At 39.2% G+C, this 23,237-nt stretch overlaps 1 protein-coding gene across 1 annotated transcript in view; it reads right to left on the bottom strand.

Annotated features, from left to right (window-relative positions):
- Positions 1–15,864: 15,864 nt before the first annotated feature.
- The window catches only part of HSPA4 (heat shock protein family A (Hsp70) member 4), a 52,674-nt gene continuing 45,301 nt past the window's right edge, over positions 15,865–23,237 (bottom strand). Inside the window, exons 18-19 of the mRNA XM_020991118.2 lie at positions 22,186–22,347; positions 15,865–21,831 (exon numbers count right to left, since the gene is read on the bottom strand). Of these exons, the coding sequence (XP_020846777.1) occupies positions 21,628–21,831; positions 22,186–22,347 (366 nt within the window). The 3' untranslated portion in view covers positions 15,865–21,627. The remainder of the gene's footprint in view (positions 21,832–22,185; positions 22,348–23,237) is intronic.

Below are 23,237 nucleotides of genomic sequence, written 5' to 3'. Positions count from 1 at the left end.
CATAAGCAAAAGCCCTTTGGGGAAATGGGAAAAGGACCCACATGTACAAAAATATGTATAGCAGCTCTTTTTGTGGTGGCCAAGAATTGGAAATTGACGGGATGCCTGTGAGAGGTAAGAAACGATTATATTTCCATATAAGGAAATTGAGAGAAAACCTCTAGGTCAGAGGTTCTAGAACCGGCTAAAAGTGAATGAAACTGGTTGTTTGGTTAAAGAGGCTGGAAGTGGGGCAAAGGTTAAGCTTTACTCAGAGTGCACATGCATAATGGGCTGTTTAAGACTAACTTCTCCACCCAGAGGGGAAGCAATAGCACAAAACTAGGCACATTTCATGTTAGCGGGAGGAGGAACATGTTATGAGGTGGGAGTATCAGAAAGATTGTAACCAGCAAGAGCAGGGACCAATTCCCGCTCTGAAGGGAGGGACAAGAAGGAACCTGTGTGTGTCTTTTTGGGGTACGACACATACACACCCACTTCTTGCAAGAACCGTAAATAAACGTCTGCTTCACTCACTTCAAGTTTTGTTTCTTAAAGGAGGATGGAACTCCTCATGGTGTGTTTCTAGGAGAGCAGTGAGTTGCAGCTGCATGCTTGGGCTGAACCCCTAACCCTACCAAGGAGTGACTGAACCCCATTTCTCACAATGCCCGTCAATTGGGGCATGGCTGAATAAGTTGTAGTATATGAATATAATGTAACACTATTGTTCCATAAGAAATGATGAGCGGGTGGATTTCAGAAAAACCTGGAAAGACTTACATGACCTGATGCTAAGTGAAGCGAGCAGAGCTAGGAGGACATTGTACACAGTAACAGCAACATGGCGTGATGATTAACTAAGCTAGACTTAGTTCTTCTCAGCAATGATGGAAAATGCCATCCATGTCTAGAAAAAGAACTATGGAGTCTGACAGCAGATCGAAGCATACTATTTGTTCTCTCTCTCTCTCTCTCTTTTTTTTTTTGGTTTCTTCTTTCTCGTGGTTCCCCCTATTGGTTGTAATTCTTCTTTACAACACGACTAATGTGAAAATATGTTTAATATGAATGTATATGTAGAGTCTATACCAGATTGCATGCCATCTTGGGGAGGGGGAGAAAATTTAGAACTCAAAATCTTATAGAAGTGAATGTTGAAAACTAAAAATAAATAAATATTTTTTTTGTGAGGCTCTTTGGGGGAAGGGGGTCCTTCTAATTCTTAAGAATAAAAAAGGGTCTTGAGACCAAAAGTTTAAAAGCTGCTGTATTAGAGGGAGGGTCATACAACTTTAGCAGTTAAGAGAGGATCTGGGAAAGAGCAGTGCTGTCCAAAGGTGGAGGCTAGCTAAAGAGAGAGTAGCTGGCTTGCCTGTGATACATGCTGTTAACTGTGGGAGCTTTGTCTGTTGGGCACATAAAGAATTCTGTGTATTGTTAATAACATTATTGCTTATTTATGTGTGTGCATTTGCTGTTGTTGTTCAATCATGTCTGACTTTTCATGACCCTGACGGGGTGATGGGACCTGGACCCCTAAAAGGAAAAGACCAAGTCTTTGAACACAGCCCAGCCCCTGAACTTTCCTACACAACTCAGTCCCTGGGGTTTGTCCTGGGGCAACTGGCCCAGCCCAGCCCACCTAGATATTCAATAATTCTTTTAACTGCCCTTTCACTGTGGCTGTCCAACCACTTAACTCCTTCCATTGTCTGCACCTGGCCCACTCCAGGCTATTTACTATTCCTTAATCCCATCCAGATCTCATTGTCATTTCTTATATATAAATACCAGTCTTACCCCCATTAAATTAAGCAGATTCACTTAGAATCTAGGCTGCTTCTATTGCCAGTACAAATAGATCTACTTTGACTGAAAGAAGGCTTGCAGGGTCAAACATTCTGTACCCTTACATTTCAGGGTTCCCAGCACTCCAAACCTCAATAACCCCATTGGGGGTTTTCTTGGCAAAGTTACCGGAGTGGTTTGCCATTTTCTTCTCCAGCTTATTTTACAGATGAGGAAACTGAGGCAAATAGGCTTATGTGACTTGCCCAGGGTCACACAACTGGTAAGTGTCTGAGACTAGATTTGAACTCAGGAAGATAAGTTTTCCTGACTCCAGGCCCAGCACCCTATCCACTGTACCACCTGGCTGCCCTAGTTAACACAATGTTCTTTAGTAATTGGTATTGTGGATCAATAAAAATATTACAATTTTTTTGAACATTAATATTCATAGCAGATTACTAACAGTTGCAGTACATATTGTCCTTACAAATGAAGATATTATAAATGTCTTGAAGAATACAATACACTATAGAAGTCTTCTGTGGATTAACAGATGTCACTGACCCCTCAGAAATGCCTGAGGAGGGGGTAGAGCCAAGATAGTGGAGTAAAAGCAGGGACTTCTTGAGCTCTCTCCCAAGCCCCTCCAAATACTTGTTAAAAAATGATTCTAAACGAATTCTAGAGCAGCAAAACCCACAAAAAGACAATTTTCAGTCTAAGACGACCTGGATGGTCAATGGGAAAGATCTGTTGTGCTAGGCTGGGAGAGGAGCACAGTTCAGTGTGGACCACACAGGCAAAGAAGGCCCAGAAAACCCAGAGCAGGCCTCAGGGGACTGAATCAAGGGGAGCTGTGGTGGTTTCACGACTTCTCCACCCACAAACGCCGAAGACAACTTAGAAGGTCAGTGGGAAAGATCTGTCGGACTTGGGTGAGACAGGAGTGTGGTCCAGCCCTGGCACTAGCACAGCCCCAGGGTGGCGGCCACAGTGGCAACCGCTGCTTCTGGAGCTCTTGGCCCACAGATGGTAGGGGATCAAGCAGCTGATGAGAGCGGGCTTGCAGGGATCTCTTGGCTGGTGCAAAGGCAGGATTCTCTTGCTTTGCTCATGCTTGGATCTGGGTCCCAGTCCTGGATGAGGAGGAACACTGGCATAGCAAAGCTTGTGGCAGCAGTGGAAACCCTCCCCTCATTTCCAAGGAAGAAAAGAGTGCTTGCAGTCATTCACAGACCAGAGCACAGACCAGGAGAGGAGTAAACACCTCTCCTTTGATCATACCACCTTGGAAGAACTGAAAACTTACAGGTCCCTAGAAGTATCTCTGAAAACAGCTGCACAAAACTTCTGAAGCTCAGGACAGTACACCCGAGCTTACCTTAACAAAGAGTTAAAAAGTCAAGTAACTGGCTGGGAAAATGAGCAAACAAGGGGAAAAAACTCAGACCATAGAATCTTACTTCGGTGATAAAGAAGATCAAAACATACAACCAGAAGTAGAGAACACAGTCAAACCTCCTACATCCAAAGCCTCCAAGAAAAATATGAATTGGTCCCAGGCCATGGAAAAGCACAGTAACACATATAGTAAACAGTAAATAAACTCATTTATCCAAGTCAATAGAAAACAAGAATCATAAAGTATATGTATATGAATGTATCAGACAATACAGAGTGAATATGGTCCCACTGAGAGTACGATAACTCATGTAAGAGTCTAAGTCAACTAAGAAAATTCCCTGAAGTCCACAGTATAGGAGGATATAATGTTAGCTTCTTCCCAGGGTCTTTTTCTCCCTTAAGGGACATAGAGACTGGAAACACGTCTTCTCTCTTCAAGCTGAAATCCAGAAGACCACATCTTTCACCATCAAATTCTCATCAACTTTGTCCCTCATGCAGGAGCATTGAATAATCAATCTCTACCAGTGAGGACAGTCCCATGAAAATAAGCTTTGAGCCATTGGTTACGCATACTTAAAAAGAAAAGCAAGCTACAGACAATATAGATCTTAAGTTTCATGTAGAAAAGAATAAACCAATTCCCTCCTCACCCCTACCTCTCATTTTCTGATTCCTATTCTCCTTTTTTTTTTTAAAGTAATTGGGGTTAAGTGACTTGCCCAGGGTCACATAGCTCCTATTCTCTTAAGCCTCTCTTCCTTATCCCAATCCAACTCTATCTTCCCCTTCCATTGTGCCCTCTGAAATTCCTGTCCTATGAGTAATGAATTTTTCTCCATATTCAACTCTATCCTCTTTCTATATTCTTGCTCATACTGTCATCACCTGGATTTCCCCAGATAAAACTATGTGCCTGGCCATTGTCTACAGAACTGACTCTACCTTCTCTCATAACCATTCCATGTATAGGAGGAGAAGGTGGAATACTCCTTGTTTCCCCTCGCCACTTCCACTTTCTTACTTTGTCACCATCACTCAACAACCTCTCCTTCTCTGAAGTTTATTCTTTATAAAATTAGATCTCAATTCATATCATGTTATCTGTTGCTACCTATCAATCCCTAGGTCATCCTTTCTCCTTTGTCAAAGAGTTCAGTACTTATTTTACAGCCTTCCTTTCCTCCCCAACTCCTGTCCTCATTCTAGGGGACTTAACATCCATGCTGGTGTACCCTGAGATACCTTAACTTCCTAGTTCCTCAGTCTCCTCCAATCTCATGACCTACTCCTTTACATCAGCCACACATACATACATGGTCAAACTCAAAATGTCACCAATAACAAGTTTTTCACTTCTATGATTAAAACTTTTGATCTTCCTGATCACAAATAATCTTGCACCTGGACTCAAACAATTAGCACTTACTAGTCTCATGAGAGAAGAAGGGGGGTAGTTGCTAGCCCCTATAACCAAACTTCCAACCACTCACGTTTTTCCTTGGGCCTCAGCTTTGTAACCAATCACATTGCTCTCAATCCCCTGATGTCATCTACCCTGTTCTGTACTTCCCAAAACCTATAAAAGGGGAACCGTCCTTTTGCTCTGGGTCTTTAGCATAAATGGAGGGGTCCATTGAACCATTTATTGTCAGGTAACATGCCCCTGCTAACAAAAGTTATCTTGCTCATAGATATGCCTCAATTTACCCATTTTTTAAATCCCAATTGCATTAACAGGAAACCAACTATATCTAAACACAGTTAACAAATATATATGTGTGTGTGTGTGTATGCATGCGTGCACGCACACGTGTGTATAACCAAGCTTGCAAGATTTTAAGAACCACTAGTCTAGACAAAGACCTAGTTCTCCTATGTTGAATAGAGGCATTACACCTGTGAGAATGTCCAAAGCTCAATCCACAATAGTAGAAAGTTACAGCTCACCTGTGCATCAATCAGACAATCTCTAGATTACTTGGGTTCAGGGGTATGTTGGAACCAATTCTTCTTGGCTCTTGACAGCTGATTGTTAAATCTTCAGTGTATTTCAGAGGTGTAATTGTCATACTACAAACCAAAGCTAGATTTATTGTTTTGTTGATTGCCTAGAAAGTGATGGTGACAACGTTAATAATAATGTTTATAATAATAATGTTAATGTTTTAATGCACATGTTTCTCCCCCTTCTTCAAAAGCTGGTTGTTAAACACTTACCAGCATTATTCTACCAGAGTTTCACGGAGAAGTCTCACCTGTGAGTAAGCCCCAGGCAAAATACCTACAAATAGCAAAGATAAGGCCATATTGGGAACTTTTTCAGAAGAGAACCTGGTCCTCCCAAGGTAGACTCCATTGAGGTCTGAGCTGGACACACAACAGAACTTCTACAACGCTGTTGGGCTTCTTGACTGATCATTCCCAACACCCAAGTTCACAACTTCAAGATCATTCTCAAATCCTTGAGTCTTCACTCTCCCTTCCATGGAGAAGTACCACCCCTCTCTCCCAAACATCCAATCAGTTACCAAGTCCTACCTCCAAAATCAATCCATGAACCCACAAGTATTTGTTAAGCACCTACTTACTTTGTGCTAGGCAGTGTTAGGCACTTAGGACTACACATACAATGAATGAATCAATACCTCACATCAAGGGGTTTATATTCCAATAGAGGATACAATAAGTATATACATAAGAATAGGCAGAACAAATATAAGGAGGGCATTTGCCATTGGGGGTGGGGGATAAAAAAAGGACTCATGAAGAAATGGCAATTAAGCTCTGTCTTAAAGGAAGAGAGGGGTTCTATGAAGTGGAAATGAAGAGGACATTTATGTCTAGGTCTGGACACAGAAACAGGAGATGGAGGAAGGGCTATGGGTAAAGTACAGAGAAAAGACTGGTGTGGTTGAATTGAATGAGGGCAGGAGGAGGCTTAATATACAAGGAGGCTAGAAAGATAGGTGTAACCTGGAGCAATCACCATCATTGGAACTCAGATAGGTTGGGGACAGGTTGTGAGGGACCTTAATAGCTAAACACAGTTTATATTCTATCCTAGAAGGAATGGGGGGGGTGCAGTTGATAGAGCACCAGCCCTGGAGTCAGGAGGACCTGAGTTCAAATCCGGCCTCAGACCAAACACTTGGCACTTACTAGCTGTGTGACCCTGGGCAAGTCACTTAACCCCCATTGCCTAAAAAGAAAAAAAAAGAAAACCCCTGAAAAGGGGTCACGAAGAGTTGGACACAACTGAAACAGAAGCGACAGAAAGCCACTAGAATTTATTGATTAGGAGAGTTATATGGTCAGATCTATGCGAAAGGAAAATCACTCTGGCAGCTATGTGGAGGTGTAGGGAGACAGGAAGCAAGCACAATCAGACCATTGCAGTAATCTAGGCCAGAGATGATGAGGGCCTGAAATAAGGTGATGGTCCTTTGTAGGGCCCCTCTGTCCAGCTTTATTTTTTTTTTTGTTTTTTGTTTTTTAGGCAATTGGGGTTAAGTGACTTGCCCAGGGTCACACAGCTAGAAAGCGTCAAGTGATTGGTCTGAGGTGGGATTTGAACTCAGGTCCTCCTGACTTCAAGGTCGGTGTTCTATCCACTGCACCACCTAGCTGCCCCTCCAGCTTTATTCTGAATGTTTGAATCACCCTGGACTTAATTTAACTCACACTGAAACTTTATGTTACAAGATGACAAATACATTTTTAAAGTTTTGGTCAATAATAGCTCACTTCAATTAACATTTGCTGACTGAGCACACTCTCACTTTAAAAAATTAATCTATCCTTCCATTACCTCCTTTCTCACATCGAACAATTAAAAAAAAATCAGAAACCCTCCTTTCTCCTGCAAAAATAAAGCCCTCAATACATAGTTACATAGTCCAGCAAAACAAATTCCCACACTGGCCATGTCCAAAAATGTATGTATCAGAAAGATATATCTGCATTTTAAGTTCTTTACCTCTCCGTCAGGAGGGGTGTCATGTTTCGTCTTCGTTCTTTTGGACTTGTGATTTATCATTGCATTGATCAGGGTTCTATGGTCTTTCAAAGTCGTTTTTCTCCACATCGTTGTTGTCATTGACTAAATTGTTCTCCTAATTCTCCTCACTTCCCTGTGAGTCATCAGGTCATAGAGGTCTCCTTTCAAATTATCCATTTCATTATTTTTATAGCACAATAATATTCTATTATTATACAATAATAACCACCACAACTTGCTTAGCCATTCTCCTATGAGGACACCCCCTTAGTTTCTAATTTCTGGCTACTACAAAAAGAGATGCTGTTAATATTTTTATACCCATAGATCCTTTTTTCTTCTTTGATTTCTTCTTTTTGTTTTTTTGGGGTTTTATTTGTTTTGTTTTGTTTTTCTTTTCTGCAAGGCAGTTGGGGGTAAGTGACTTGCCCAGAATACACAGCTAGTAAGTATCAAGTATCTGGTCTGAGACTGGATTTGAACTCAGCTCCTTCTGACTTCAGGGCCAGTGCTCTATCCACTGCCCCCCCTTTTTTGATTTCTTTAGGGGACATGGGGCAGTGTTGTAGCTGAGTCAGGGTATACATAGCGTGGTGCTATCCCATTTGGGGGATGCCATAAGTCTTCTAACTCTAGTTTCTCCAGCAATTTCTTGAGTTCATATTTCCCTTTTTGTTCATCTTTCTGTCAGACATCCAAAATTAAGAGGAATTTGACGTCTCTTCACTATTGTGTTAAGTGTCTAGGTCTTCTTGTATCTCAGATAATGTTTCCTTTATGTAATTAGATGCTAAAGGCATTTGGAGCGTATAAGTTTTATTTGTTTGTTATCTATGGTTCCTTTCAGAATAACATAGTTTCTCTTTTCTTAATCCCTTTTTTTTTGGGGGGGAGGGGAATGTCTGTTTTTCCTTTTTCAGATGGTATGTTTGCAACTCCTGCTTTTTTGGATTCACTTAATGCTTTGTAAATTTTTCCATTCCCTTCAGCTTTATTTTGTGTATGTCTTTGTTATTTAAATATGTTTCTTGTAAGCAACAAATTGTATGGTTTTATGTTCTTATCCAATCTGTTTATTCTTTTTCATTTTATCAGATTGTTTAATCCATTCACAATTAAAGTTATAAGAGTTAGGCTTATATTTTCCACCATCTGACTCTTAATATTTTTTTCCAAGTTATGATTTTTCTCCCCTCCTCTGCTGCAACCATAGTATTATGTTCCTTCAGTTACTTTATCTTATCTTTTTTAAGGTGGCCCTATTCCCACCGGCTCTCTTTCCCTTACTCCTGATCCTCTCTTTTTGTTTATTACATTTTCCCTTTGGAGTTTCATATATTAGTTCCTTTTTCTCTCCTGCTTTTATCTGGTTATGAATTCTTCCCCCCACCCCTTCCTTTTTCTTCTGTTAGTCTAGTAGATGCCCCCTTCCTCTCCTCTCCTTCAACTAATTCTATTCATAAGTTTTAAATTTTCATTTTTTATGCCCCTGTCCAAAAAGAATTTCTCTGACTCTCTTCATTATTCATCCTTTCTCTCTACTCTAGATTCCCATTCTCTGATTCATGAACCCTATAATATCTGGTCTCTCTCTTTTCTTGCATTCCTTATGCAATCACAACTTACAAAGTATCCATTCTGGGCTCTCCCCTCTAGGCAATTTCTATCTCTGCCTTGTAGAGCTTGCCCCATGGATTCCCCTGTTTTAATGTATTAACTATTTCTGCCTTTTTGCATTCATTTGCAATATCTATGTGCCCCAGTTTATGGTCAATTTTTGTAAAAGTTCCAGATGGTTCACAGAGAAATATGTATATTCTTTTGCTGTCCCATTTAGAGGATACCGTAAATCTTTTAATGCTAGTTTCTACAGCAATTTCTTTTTATCTTTCTTTAGACTTATCCAAAACTAAGAAAGAGATATTGAAGTCCCATCACTATTGTGTTAATTGTCTATGTTGTGCCTCCACTCCCAGAATAATGCCAATTATTGCAGGTATCAGAGAGGATACTGCCCCATAATAAGGCCCCTCCCCATCATATTTCCTATTTTGCAGCCTACCACTGATTAATACTCTCCCCAGTTACCTTTTTTCTCCATTTGCCTCAAAATCACCTTTCCGGGTCTAGCTTTCCCACTCCCCTAGGTTCCTATTGCCCCTAGGAGTTCTAACTCCCCCTCTCAAGATAGGAGAAATAGACTTTTCAAGCATCAAATCTCCCAGGCCACACTCAGCACAAGGTCACCATCTCCCTTCACAGACCATCTCTCTTCACCCACAGGAACATTCATCAGTGGAACCCCCTCCTATCACCAAAGCAAGACCCTTTTCTTTTCCTCTCTTTTTCAGCCTTTCCTCTCTCCTCCTCACCTACTCTTCTGCAGGTTCTTTCTGAGACCACAGGGATCACCTTCCCTTCATTGCTAGCCCTTGATTTGACCTGAGCACATCTCATAATGCTCTCTAAATTTCTGCTCCCCATCTCTCTCCCTTACGTACCCTCCCATGTTGTAAAGTAGTTCCACAAAAACAAACAAAACCATTGATTTATCTATAGGCAGAGTGCCAAGTTCTTCCATAATGTCTTAGGCCCACCTCTTCACTGCTACCTATAGGACTTTCACTTTCAACCTTGTCTCCTTGTGTACATTTAGAAAGAATTTCTGGTCTCTTTGTCTTCATTCTGTTGTAGCTGTTCACTCTTCCTGCATTTCTGTTATCTGGCATGTTCAGAAGCAAAAAAACCCCAAAAAACAAAAAAAAAACCTTTTCATTTCTGATTTTCTTTCTAAAAATGATTCGTATACGTTTTCATTATTAAGCATCCGTATTTTTTTCATTTTTGGCCATGCTCAGGTTTGTAGGGTTAGGTAATCCTGTAGGAGCATCCTAAGCTTCATTGCTCTTCAGAACATTTTCCAATTCCTCTTAAATTTCCTGGTGGGAGCAGAATAGTCTTGGGTTATTTAAGCTTCCTTTCCTTTACATTTGAAGATCTTCCTCCTAATCACTTACAGATTTTGTAGTTTCTGAACTGAACTGTTACATTTAACCACTATGTGTCTTGGAGTTCGCAGTTGTTTTTTTTTGTTTGTTTGTTTTTTTCCTGGAGGTGATCTGTGAATTCTTTCAATTGGCATTTCACTTTCTGTGTTTAGAAGCTCTGGGCAGTTCTCTTCTATTATTTCCTCCATTGTGATGTTAAGGTTTTTTGTCCTGTCATATTCTTCTGGGAGACCTATGATCCTTAGGTTATCTTAATGAATCCTGATCAGTTTGATTTGAGCTCAGTATGTTTTGCTTAGTGAGGATATTTTCTTTTAATGTTATTGTTTTTTGCTTTTCTTCTTTTAGATTGTCCTTCACTTCTGTGTATTTGCATTCCCAATCTGTTTTCTCTCTTTTGTTTCTTTGATTTTATTTGCCATCACACATTCCAGTTTTTCTATTCTGCCCATTATTTTTGCTGTGCAGGCCATAAATTCTGCTCTCATAATTCTCATTTCTCTTTAGGACCACTCAGGAATAGCATGTTATGGTTCCATGATCTCCTCAAATTCCATAGGGTCCTCATTAAGGGTTGAATCATTTTCCTTTGCTTTGTAGTCTTTATTCATAGCTACCTGAACTTGTTTAGTAGATCTGGAGGCCATATTACCTTCTGTCATTAATATTTTCCCTATTGATTAATCTGTTTATGTTCAAGGTTTTTGAGTTTTCTTCTTCCTGAGGTCTTTGGTAATTTCATTCTTTTTTCCCTCTGATTTTCTCCTATTTACTTTCTGATTCCATTCTCTCTTCTGGGTGTTTCCTCAGAGGCTGGATCTCAAAGTACCTTAGCCTTCTCCCACACTGGGCAATTCCTAGTTCACAGCCTAGGTCTGGGCCCCAAGAAACTTTTGGGTAGCAAAACTGGCCCTAGATGGATGTTGTAGTCTTTCCCTCAGGCTTAGTGGAGGTACTGAGGAGCCTTAGCTTTCTGGCCAGGCACCAGCAGAGAGATGCCATGCTGGTGACATGGAGTTGTCTGTCCCAGCACTGGAAGTTCAGAGCTTTTAAAGTAAACTTCTGCAGCCTGGAGCCTGGCTCTCTGCAGCACTGGAAAGAGGGAGGGATGAGAATAGCCTTCCCCACATCCTAAGCCAAGTGTCAGGTCCTTGGGTCTGCTCATGAAGTCTAACTGTAGATAGCATGGGAGCTGGGAGAGAGGTGCTGAGTGGGCTCAGGATCAGTGAATTCTTGGGGTTTTAGGTGTTGTTTTTTTTCTTTTAATTTCTTTGGATTGTAAGTATCGTAGACTATGGAGACAGCTGAAATTGCTTTATCTCTGGTACACATTTTCTGTTTTGGAGAGCCTTGAGAGGTCATGTGTAGCAAAGAAACATCTAATTTTCCATATTCTTGCTCACATGACCTAGAAAACTAATTTTTTGGGCCAGCTAGGTGGCACAGTGGATAGAGCACTGACCCTGAAGTCATGAGGACCTGAGTTCAAATGTGGCTTCAGACCAAACACTTGACACTTACTAGCTGTGTGACCCTGGGCAAGTCACTTAATGCCAATTGCCTAAAAAAAAAAATCTAATTTTTCTAATATGTTGTTGTAGTCTACTTGTTAATATTTTATTTTTATTTTTTTGCATCAATGTTCATTAGAGATATTAATCTACAATTTTTTTCTCTCTGCTTTGTGTCTCTGCTTTAGGTATCACAACCATATTTATATTGTAGAAAGAGTTTGGAAGGGTTCTTTATTCTGCTTATTACAAATAGTTTATGCAGTATATAATGGAATTCACTGTTCTTTGAATGTTTGATAGATAGAATTCACTTGTAAATCAATCTGGTCCTGATGGAATTTTAGGAATTTATTATGGTTTATTCAATTTCTTTTTCCAATATTGGGTTATTTAAACTGTCTTATCTTCTTTTAAGTTGAGCATTTTAATTTTTTTAAAGTATCCATCTATTTCCTTTAAGCAATCAATTTTGTTAGGCAAAATAATTTCCACAATTTCCTTCATTTCCTCTTTAATTGTTATATGAACAATTTTCTTTTTCTTTTTTTAAATTATGTTAAAAAAGAAGAAAAATAAAAGAAAATAAAAAATTGTGTTAGTTAACTGTTTATCTTGCTTTTCTTTCTCAAAAACAGCTCCTAGCTTATTTGTTTACTTTTTGTTTCTTTGTGATCAGGAATGTCAAAAGTTTTAATCATAGAAGTGAAAAACTTGTTGTTATTCGTGACATTTTGAGTTTGACCATGTATGTATATATGGCTGATATAAAGGAGCAGGTGGTAAGATTGGAGGAGACTGAGGAACTAGGAAGTTAAGATATCTCAGGGTACACCAGCATGGATGTTAAGTCCCACAGTACGAGGACAGGAGTTGGGGAGGAAAGGAAGGCTGTAAAATAAGTACTGAACTCTTTGACAAAGGAGAAAGGAAGACCTAGGGATTGATAGGTAGCAACAGATAACATGATATGAGTTGAGATCTAATTTTATAAAGAGTAAACTTCAGAGAAGGAGAGGTTGTTGAGTGATGGTGACAAAGTAAGAAAGTGGAAGTGGCGAGGGGAAACAAGGAGTATTCCACCTTCTCCTCCTATACATGGAATGGTTATGAGAGAAGGTAGAGTCAGTTCTGTAGACAATGGCCAGGCACATAGTTTTATCTGGGGAAATCCAGGTGATGACAGTATGAGCAAGAACATAGAAAGAGGATAGAGTTGAATATGGAGAAAAATTCATTACTCATAGGACAGGAATTTCAGAGGGCACAATGGAAGGGGAAGATAGAGATGGATTGGGATAAAGAAGAGAGGCTTAAGGAGAATAAGAATCAGAAAATGAGAGGTAGGGGTGAGGAGGGAGTTGGTTTATTCTTTTCTACATGAAACTTAAGATCTATATTGTCTATAGCTTGCTTTTCTTTTTAAGTATGTGTAACCAATGGCTCAAAGCTTATTTTCATGGGACTGTCCTCACTGGTAGAGATTGATTATTCAATGCTCCTGCATGAGGGACAAAGTTGATGAGAATTTGATGATGAAAGATGTGGTCTTCTGGATTTCAGCTTGAAGAGAGAAGACGCATGTTTCTAGTCTCTATGTCCCTTAAGGGAGAAAAAGACCCTGGGAAGAAGCTAACATGTAGAGGAGCTGGAATCTCAATCATATCCCTATCCCCAGCTTACTACACTATGGACTTTAGGGAATTTTCTTAGTTGACTTAGACTCTTAGATGAGTTATCTTACTCTCATTCTGTATTGTCTGATACATTCTTATATGTATTCTTTATGATTCTTGTTTTCTATTGACTTGGATAAATGAGTTTATTTGCTATTTACTACATGTGTTATTGTGCTCTTCCACGGCCTGGGACCAAATTCATATTTTTCTTGGAGGCTTTGGATGTAGGAGGTTTGACTGTGTTCTCTTCTTCTGGCTGTATGTTTTGATCTTCTTTGTTACCACAGTAAGATTCTATGGTCTGATTCTTTTTGCTCTGCTTGCTCATGATCCCGGCCAATTACTTGGGTTATAAACTCTTTGTTAAGGAAGGAGTATGCTTCCAGTGTGGAGAATGTACTGTCCCAAGCTTCAGGGGTTTTGTGCAGCTGTTTTCAGAGATACTTCTAGGGACCTGAAAATTTTCAGTTCTTCCAAGGTGCTATGATCAAGGGCGAGGTGTTTATTCCTTTCCTGGCCTCTGCTCTGGTCTATGAGTGACCACAAGCACTCTTTTCTGTCTTGGAACTTTGAGGAGGATTTTCTCTGTACAGCCACTACCAGCTCCACCATGCCAGCATTCCTTCTTGCCCCAGGACTGCCACCCAGAATGTGACCCAGATCCAAGCACAGGCAAAGCAAGAGAATCCTGCACCAGCAGAGAGATCCCTGCAATCCCCCTCTGATCAGCCACTCAATTCCCCCTCAGTCTGTAGGCCAGAAGCTCAGGAAGCAGCTGCTGCTGCGGGGCCACACTCAGGGAATTGGGCTGGGACCCTAAGCTTCTCTCTCACCAAAGACACAGATTTTTCCTACTGACCTAAGTTGTCTTTAGCATTCATAGGTTGAGAAGTCTGGAAACCGCCACAGCTGCCTGTGATTCAGTACTCTGAGGCCTGCTCCAGGTTCTCGGCAGCCTGCACGCCCACGCCCAACTGAGTTCCTCTCCCAGCCCGGCGCCAAAACCATTCTGATCAACTATCCAGGTTATCTTGGGCTGTAAATTTGTTTCACTCTGTCTTTTTGTGGGTTCTGCTGCTTTAGAATTTGTTTAGAGCCATTTTTAAAGGTATTTGGAGGGGTTTGGGGGAGAGTTCAAGCAAGTCACTGCCTTTACTCCGCACATGTGTTACTGTGGAATTGGCACTTGGTAGGAAGGGAGTCAAGCCTTGACTATATAGCTTGGGAGACTCCTTCCCCATGAAAGGATAGCTTGAAACTAAAAATTCTTTTCCCCCGACTAACAATATTTAAGGGAATAGATAAATATCATCCTATGTGGCTAGCCCCTCTCTCTGAGAAGGGTAGAGTGATTAGCCTTTGGCCCCAACCTCCTATTTCCCCTCCTGGCAGGAATCAAAATTTCCCTTGGAAAAGGGTCGGGGGAGGCAGGAGTAGAGATATTTGTTCATGCCTCCCTGAATACCACATTTTACAGACTCATGCAGACACCCATAACCTACATGGGCAGCACAATACATTCTTTATATACATAATAATTTCAACTTGCAGCTTTCAAAGCTATCCTGCTTGCTTATGCTTCTTTATGAGTTCTCTTCTGCTCCTTCTCTGTATTTTTTTTTGGGGGGCAATTGGGGTTAAGTGACTTGCCCAGGGTCACACAGCTAGTGTCAAGTGTTTGGTCTGAGGCTGGATTTCAACTCAGGTCCTCCTGACTTCAGGCACTTTATCCACTGTGCCACCTACCTGCCCCCCTTCTCTATATTTTTAAAACAGGTATGCCATTGACTATCTTTCTTAGGTTGGTTTACTTTTAGGCAGCTGATGGCTCTGTGTCAGAAAAGCTGTAGCTGGGAGCAGCAGTGGGTAGGAGCAGCTCCATTCAAAGGGACAGGTCATTATTTTATCACTGTCTCTATGGCTTTAGTTCTTTGTTTCACAGCTGTCTGCTCCCAACCAGGGATCTGTGGAGCAGGGGGACATGAACAGCAGTGGGACTCTTTGGAGGTGGGCAGGGTGGGATATTAAGTTGGAATGGTGGTCAGAGCAGGCCTGCAGGTGCATAGTCTGAGCATTCAGCCTTCTGTGCTGGGCAGGGCCATAGAGAAAATCCTCAGTCATCACACCCAAGTCTTCTCAGTTTTAAGAATAAACATTAGGAGGCATCTAAGCATGTTTTCTCATACCTATCCCACCAATGCCAGTTGTCAGGGATAGAGACATGAGCTGAAGGCATATTAGACCTGACCTGGGCTATTCCTGATACAGCTGTATTCCTACCATGATTTCCATAATTTAAATGGCTTTTGGACATCATTTTCCTGGGTCCAATTGAGAGGTGATAGCTCTTATGAAGGCAAATCTATAAGCTTTGGTGAAAGTGCTGCCACCCTCCCTCCCTCAACCACCCAAACCTTTCAACTATCCAAAGGAATTCCTGGGATCATGATGAAGTATGTCCATTGAATAAAGTCACTGGTGAAGAATTGCCTTTAACCTCAGGGACTGGACAGATGTCCCTTGTTTATTTTTCAAAATAAACTCTTATTGGTATCTTCTGTTATTACATTGCATAATTTTCCTCCTGTATCCCTTCCCTCCCCAAACACAAACATTTCCATATATAAGGAACAGAAGATCATATATGAAATAATAAATCTGTTATATACAGCTTTTTTCAAGTATTTAGCAAATTTAACACATTAACATTTATTTAACTAATTCAACATGTTAGTTCCCCATTCCAACACCAGAAAAGAAAAAACTCCTGTAATAAATATGCCAAGTCAAACAAGACAAATTCTTGCTTTGGCCATGTCCAATAAACGTGTATCTCAATCTGCACTGAGTCCATCCTCTCTAGGCGAGGAGATGGGTAGCATGTTTTATTGCGGGTCCTCTGAAATCATGATTGGTCATTGTGTTACTCAGCTACTAAATCTATTTGTACTACTAAATTTGTTTGCCTTCTCCCAATATTGTTATTGTATAAATTGTTCTTAGTTGTTCCCCTCACTCTGCATCAGTTCATACAAGTTTTCATAGGTTTCTCTGAAACTATCACTTTCATCACTTCTTGCAGAATAGTATCCCAATTATATTCATATCATCATTTGATCAGTCATTACTCACACCTCCTTAGTTTCTAACTGTTCTTTGCCACCCTCAAAAACAGCTGCTGAAATTATTTTTAGATATATAGGTCCTTTTCTTTAGTCTTTTTGGGATATAAATCTAGTAGTGCTATCACTGGATACAAGTGCACACAGTTTATTAACTTTTGGGGCACAGTTCCAAACTGTCTTCCAGAACAGCAGGAGTAATTTATAACTCTACGAATAATGCATTAATGTACCCCAATTGCCCAACAATATTCATTTCCTTTTATTGTCACCTTTGCTAATTTGATACACATAAGGTGGAACCTCAGAGCTGCTTTAACTTACATTTCTCTAATTATTAGTGATTTGGAACTCTTTCTCTCTCCTCCCATCTATTGACAGCTCAGATTTCTTTCTCTGAAAGCAGCCTGTTTCTATCCTTTGACCATTTATCATTTGGGGAGAAGACTTTTGTTCTTATAAATTTGAATCAGTTCTCTGCAAATCTGAAATGAAATATTTATCAGAGACTTTTCTGTTACCTGCTTCTCTTTGAATCTTAGCTACCCTGCTTTCATTTGTGCAAAAATTTTAAAATTCTATGTAATCAAAACTGTCCATTTTCTCTTTCATCTATCATTTGGTCTTGAACTCTTCCCCTTTTTGTTTTCTGAAAAGTAATTTATTCTTTGTCCCTTTGTTTTCTGATATCACTAAGTCATGTACCCATTTGGAGCTTATCTTGGGACAGAGTGCAAGATGTTTCTGCTAAACTCCTTTCCAGTTTCCCCCATTTTTTAAATCAAAGTCAGTTTTCATCCTAAAAACTGGGATCTCTGGGTTTATCAAATATGCTATTGTCTCATTTCCTTTTTTATATTGTCTACCTAATCTGTTCCACTGGTTGACTTGTTTTTCCCCTTTAACCATTTTTCTAAAAATGCTTTGTAAGCAGTTTAAGATCTGGTACTTCTAGACTTCCTTCCCACTTCCCCCCCACACCCTCAATTATTTCCCTTAAGATTCTTGAGCTCTTGGTCCTATAGGTGGCTCTCATTTTTTTCTAGTTCTATATGGCAATTATTTGGCAGTTTGACATTTAGGTAGTAATGTCATTTTTCCTATATTGGCTCAGCCTACACGAGTAATCAGTATTTCTGCATGTAGATGCTTTGTGTAAAGCATTTTTATAGTTTTATTTGTGTACTTCCTGTGTCTCTTAGCACATAGATTTCCATGTACTTTGCATACCATTAAGTTCTCAATGAAATTTCTCTCTTCCTGCTAGGTTCTGTTGGTAAAATATAGAACTTATTTATGAGGGTTTATTTTCTATCTTGCAATTTTGCTGATTAATCATTTTTAGTTGACTTTCTAGAGTTTGCTAAACAAACCCTCAAATAATCTCCAAAATATTATCACTTTTTTTGCTCTTTTCTTGTCTTATGGCTATGCTTACATTTTCGCAGTGTAAAATGGTTAGCAGTGATCATGGACATTCTTGCTTTACCCTTGATCTCACTACCCTTTAACTTTTTCTCTTTTCTAACATGTTTGATCTTGGATTTAGAGAAATACTGTTTACTATATTAAGGAAAGGTCCATTTGTTTCTATTATTTCTAGTTTTTAACATTAAGTGATTTTATCAGAAGCCTTTTTAGCATCTATGGATATAATCATGGCTTTATTGGCTTATGTTGACATTTTTCCTAATAATGAGCCAACCCTGCATTCTAGGCATAAATTCAACCTGATCATATAACTTTATGTTATAATCTCCTTTTATTAACATTTTATTTAAAAATTATTACATCAATTACAATTAGGGATTTTGGCCTACGGCTTTCTTTGCTTATGTCTCCCTGGTTTAGGAATCAAAACTACCTTTTATCATAGAAAAAATTTGGTAGTACCCTTGATTTTCCTATTAATCCTAACAGCTGATGTAATTATTCTTTGAATGTTTGATATCATTTGCTAGTAAACCTACCTAGGGTCAGGAATTTGTTTGGTTTCATTTGGGACCTCATCTATGGCTTATTCCATTTTAGAAGGGTTCTTTATTTTCTGTTCATTTGAGCATTTTTACATTTTTGTAAATATTAGTCCTTTTCACTTTGGTTGTCAGTCTTACTGGCATACAATAGGGTGAAAATTTCTGTAAATTAACTAATACTTTATCTTGGCCTGAAAGGGGTATACTTAAGTCCCTCACTGTTAGAGTTTGAATAACAATTTTTCCTAGAAACTTTCCCTTCAAGAATTTAGATGCCTTGCCATTCAAGGATTTATTGTCCACAGTACCTTTCAATACAAGGTCATTTACTATTTATCTGTTTTATGCAGATCTGATCTTACCTTTGATTTTGTCTTAGATCACATTGCCATCCTTGCATTTAAAAAAAAATTTTAACTGGAGCAAAACACATTTTGATCAAGACCCAAATTTTAATTCTATGTGTTTTTTTTAATGAACAAATTATTAGATTCTGCTTTCTAATTCATATGGCTTTCTTCCATTTAATATGGGCAAGTTCATCCCATTCAATTATAATTGTTAAGTATGTATTTCCCTCCATCTTATTTTCTCATACTTTTCAAGACACATCTCTGAAGTAGTGACCTTGTGTTTCCTTTCTGGGCTATACCCACCCTTCAAGTTGCTGGCTCAGAAAATCCCCCATCACTAAGCATTTGTCTTTCATACCTGTAGCCAAATCAGATTACCTCTCCTCTGAGGCAGTTTAGGTGGCACAGTGGATAGACTACTGGGCTTAGAGTCAAGAAAATCCGAGTTCAAATCCAGCCCCAGACACTTACTAGTTAGTTGGGTGACCCTGGACAAGCCACTTAACTTGATCACCTGTTTCCTCAACTGTAAAAGGAGAATAGCACCTGCCTCACAGGACTATTGTGAGGATCAAATGAGGTATCTGTAAAATGCTTAGCACAGTACCTTGCACACAGTAGGCTCTTAAACACTTATTTCCCTTCCCCCCCTTTGCACAAGCTCTTATACATGCCCAGTTCCTGACCATCTAAAAAAAATTCCCACTAACCTGTTCTGGATTCATCTTACAAAATTCGACATTCTAAATGAACTGAGCAGAATCATTCACCTCCTCCCAATTGTTAGATTAGCTAATAAAGCCCCTTCATGCTTTAGATCAATGATCCTATGAACTAAGTTTAAGTTGAAAAAGAAACGGAACTGTCCACACTACACACGTTCTATCTCCTCAGAACATGAACAGGAGTAATCCAGATATTTGAGGCCCATATGATGCAGGATAAAGGGGTTAGGATTGTTAGACAGAAGGCCTGGGTTCTAAAACACATTCTATCACTTTCTACCTGCGTGACCAAAGCTTTGAGGCCATTTCCTCATTCTTATAAAGAGGAAGTTGGACTAGACGACCTTCAAGGTTCCCTTCTAATGACAATGCTATATCCTGCTCCTTTCCCATTATGCTGTGGCATGGTATAGTAAGCAGTATACCACCCACACACAAATTATTTCCAATGTGTGTGAATTACGGTTTGCCTTATAAACTTCCAAATTCTATTATGTGACATTACTTACAAGAGTCACTAAGAGGGATTATTAGTTTCATCACACACAAAAAAGCTGTTGATGACATTTCCTGTGGTTTCCCAAATGCTAAACACAACCACTACTTTCTCTCACTGGGTACATAAAAGGGTAACAACAAAGATTATCGCTTTAGCAAAACTCCTCAACTCGTGGGCCAAGGATCCCTCAAAGTTACTGCAAGGTGTCCATCTCATAAACAGCCTAAGTATTAACAATGTTGTCTGTAGCCTGAAAATCTTACATATACATGTATTACTAATTTGTAAATACATCCAGATGCTGTTGTGAATAAAATTCGAATTCAACTACGTCACTGAATTCATAGTAGTTTTAAGCTATTTTTTTCAACCCATGATATAAGTTGGGATGGCGTGTGGGAAAGGGGCAGATGAGGTCCATGAAATTTTTTTATGAGCGCTACATAACATAAAAGTTGGAAATCACTGCTTTAGTGCAAAATTCTGAAGTCCAACACCAAGAATATATATCTATTCTAAACCAATTTAAAACTCATGCAGTATAATCCAGTGTATTTATTTCTTATTAACTTTTTGTATAGTTTTGCATCTATTTGATTCAAAACACACAAATGAGTATTTGCAGGTTCATCATAGATATTCTACAGTAATAGCCAGTGTGTGTCTGAGCTTAAGAAATCTGCAACTCTTACTAGGAAATCATTCCCTCAACCCCTCCAGGCTAACTAACCCTCCAGCATCTCCCAAGACAGACAAAACATTCCCTTTGGAGTAACCATCTAAGAGTACAACTCAATCTGAACAGAGATCAAAATGTACATTTCTTGGGTGTGTTTACCTTGATATACACCCTACTTCATATCTACTAAATTCAGGAAAACATCTTACCCATGATATCATACATCCATCAAAGATCTGCTTAAACTTTGGTGACTGGGATATACAACACAGCTTGAGAAGCATCTTTCAGGTCTAAAACCCTGATTAAAATATTTCCCCACTCACTTAATTTGTATTCCAAATAGATTAACATATTATGGCACTTGCTATGAGGGAATCTCTTCATTTAAGGAGTGTCTTATTATACAAGCAAAGAAAGAATTAGGGCACCATCACTTTCTGCACTACAGAAAAACCTCAGAAAGTCATGCCTTTCTAGTTTCCCTCCTTCCCACCCCCAACAATGTTTAAAATACAGTTACACACTTGCAGGCCCATGGCCAGAGCATCCTAACAAGCTTGATCCCCAGCCAATTACAGTTCTCTGGCCTAGATCTCCATAATAAACTTCTCCAATCTGATCAACCATAAAAAAAAAAAGGAGCTGCTGCTTCAGGAAGTTCAAAGTAAAGAGGTATAACATAAGAACTATGAGGAAAACAGATAACACACGGATGGTGTACTGACAAATTTCGCAGTTTTCATATTCAATCCATGGATTTTCCCTTCAAGAGAAAAAAACTAGAAAACTCTAAATAAACTGCAATATTAATCTGTTTCTTTGCTATTTTAGAACAAAGTTGACAACTTAAAGCTTTATGATAAGTGGGCTTTAATATAAACAAATGCTGGAATTAATCAATGTCCATTTCAGGAAGTTTCTTCTCAGAATCAGGGGAGGCGCTTGGATCTACATTCTGCTCAGTGGACTGAGCCCCTCCGTGGCTATCATCTTGTCCTTCTACTGGTCCATTCTGTTCCACATGTTCATCATCTTTTGGAAGCTCCACTTTAGGTCTAGGTTTCGTAACTATAGGGTTACAAATGCTTGTAAGCTCCTAAAACAAAGACAAAATAATTGGGATTTTTTTTTTTGGCAAATGGCTAAGAAATAATTTATTTCATTTTAGTCCCACTTCTGATTTTTAACTACCTGTGAGAGCCTAGGCAAGTTACTTAATTTTCCTGGGCCTCATTTTACTCATCTGTCAAGACTAAATGACCTCTACTGGCTCACTGTGCTCTAGATCAACAATCTCAAGAAGTGGCAACTGGTCACATTTTATCTCAAGTTCTACATATCAAGATACTCACAAGTTGCTCTCTAAATTAGACACAAGAACTACGTCAAGTAACATAATCAAGCTAACTAAACGAGAATACGGTCATAAACATGTAAGACAGGAAATTACTTTAATTTTTGCCTCAATATCCTTCGTCTTCACGATTGGATCCACAGTAAGGCTCTGCTTGTTTTGAAGATTTAGCTTGCTGTTCATCCATTCCATTGCTTCATTACTGCTCTTTTCAACTTTCAGCACATCTGCTGCATCCAAATGGTCATACTGTTCTTCCTATGACAGGATGAAAAACTAATCAATAAGTCAGGCCAGCTGCCTTAAGAGGTTTTCCCCTACCAAAATACAGACAAAATTTCATCTTCCATCAAAACAGAGGTCAGATTATACACTCAGAAAATTAAACATCTTGATTAAAATACACAATGAGACAAAGTGCTTTCAAATGTCTTTAAAGGAGAAATAATTCCCTGATGCTGTTTTATTAGGACAGAGGTTTTAAACCCCAAGAGCATCTGAAGAATATTAACTGAAAAGACTTCATTAAGATTCAAACCACTTCGCATATTTTTTGAAAAGGTGGTAACACACGGAGTTGAAGAGCAAAACCAAATGTGTTAAAAATCTACTTTTATTCCTATAAAAGCCATTCCCTCAGTAAAATCCAAGGTGCCAGTTTTATTGTATAAGCACCAGAAAGTAATAAATATCACTAAGCTATTAAATAAATATCAAATTAATGAATATTAGAAATAAAAATTAGAAATTAAGGGTCTACACATTCAATTTGTAGAGGCAAGTAGGTGGGGCAGTGGATAGAGTTTAGGCTGGACCCAGAATCAGGAAGGTCTGAATTCAAATCAAGCCTCAGATACTTGCTAGCTGTGTGATCCTGGGCAAGGTACAGTTTCTTTAACTATAAAATGGGGATAATAAAAGAAACCTACCTTGCAGGGATGTTGCAAGGCTCAAATGAGATCTACAAAGTGCTTAGCACAGTGCCTGGCATATAGTAGTTGTTAGAAATGTCTAGTTATTATTATTAGAGTATGCTTTACTGTCTACAAGCGGAGGTGGAGTGAACACTAAAAGATTCAGTAATTAGAGTATACGTAGGGCAGTAAGTCAAAAGAGCAACGAGACTGCACTTCGGCTGGAGTCCAGGT

Source organism: Phascolarctos cinereus, unplaced genomic scaffold (genome assembly GCF_003287225.1).
Source record: "Phascolarctos cinereus isolate Bilbo 61053 unplaced genomic scaffold, phaCin_HiC Scaffold_2;HRSCAF=192, whole genome shotgun sequence".
NCBI lineage: Eukaryota > Metazoa > Chordata > Mammalia > Diprotodontia > Phascolarctidae > Phascolarctos > Phascolarctos cinereus.
The sequence above is the reverse complement of the archived record's forward strand: the minus strand, read 5'-3'. Positions and strand labels throughout refer to the sequence as shown.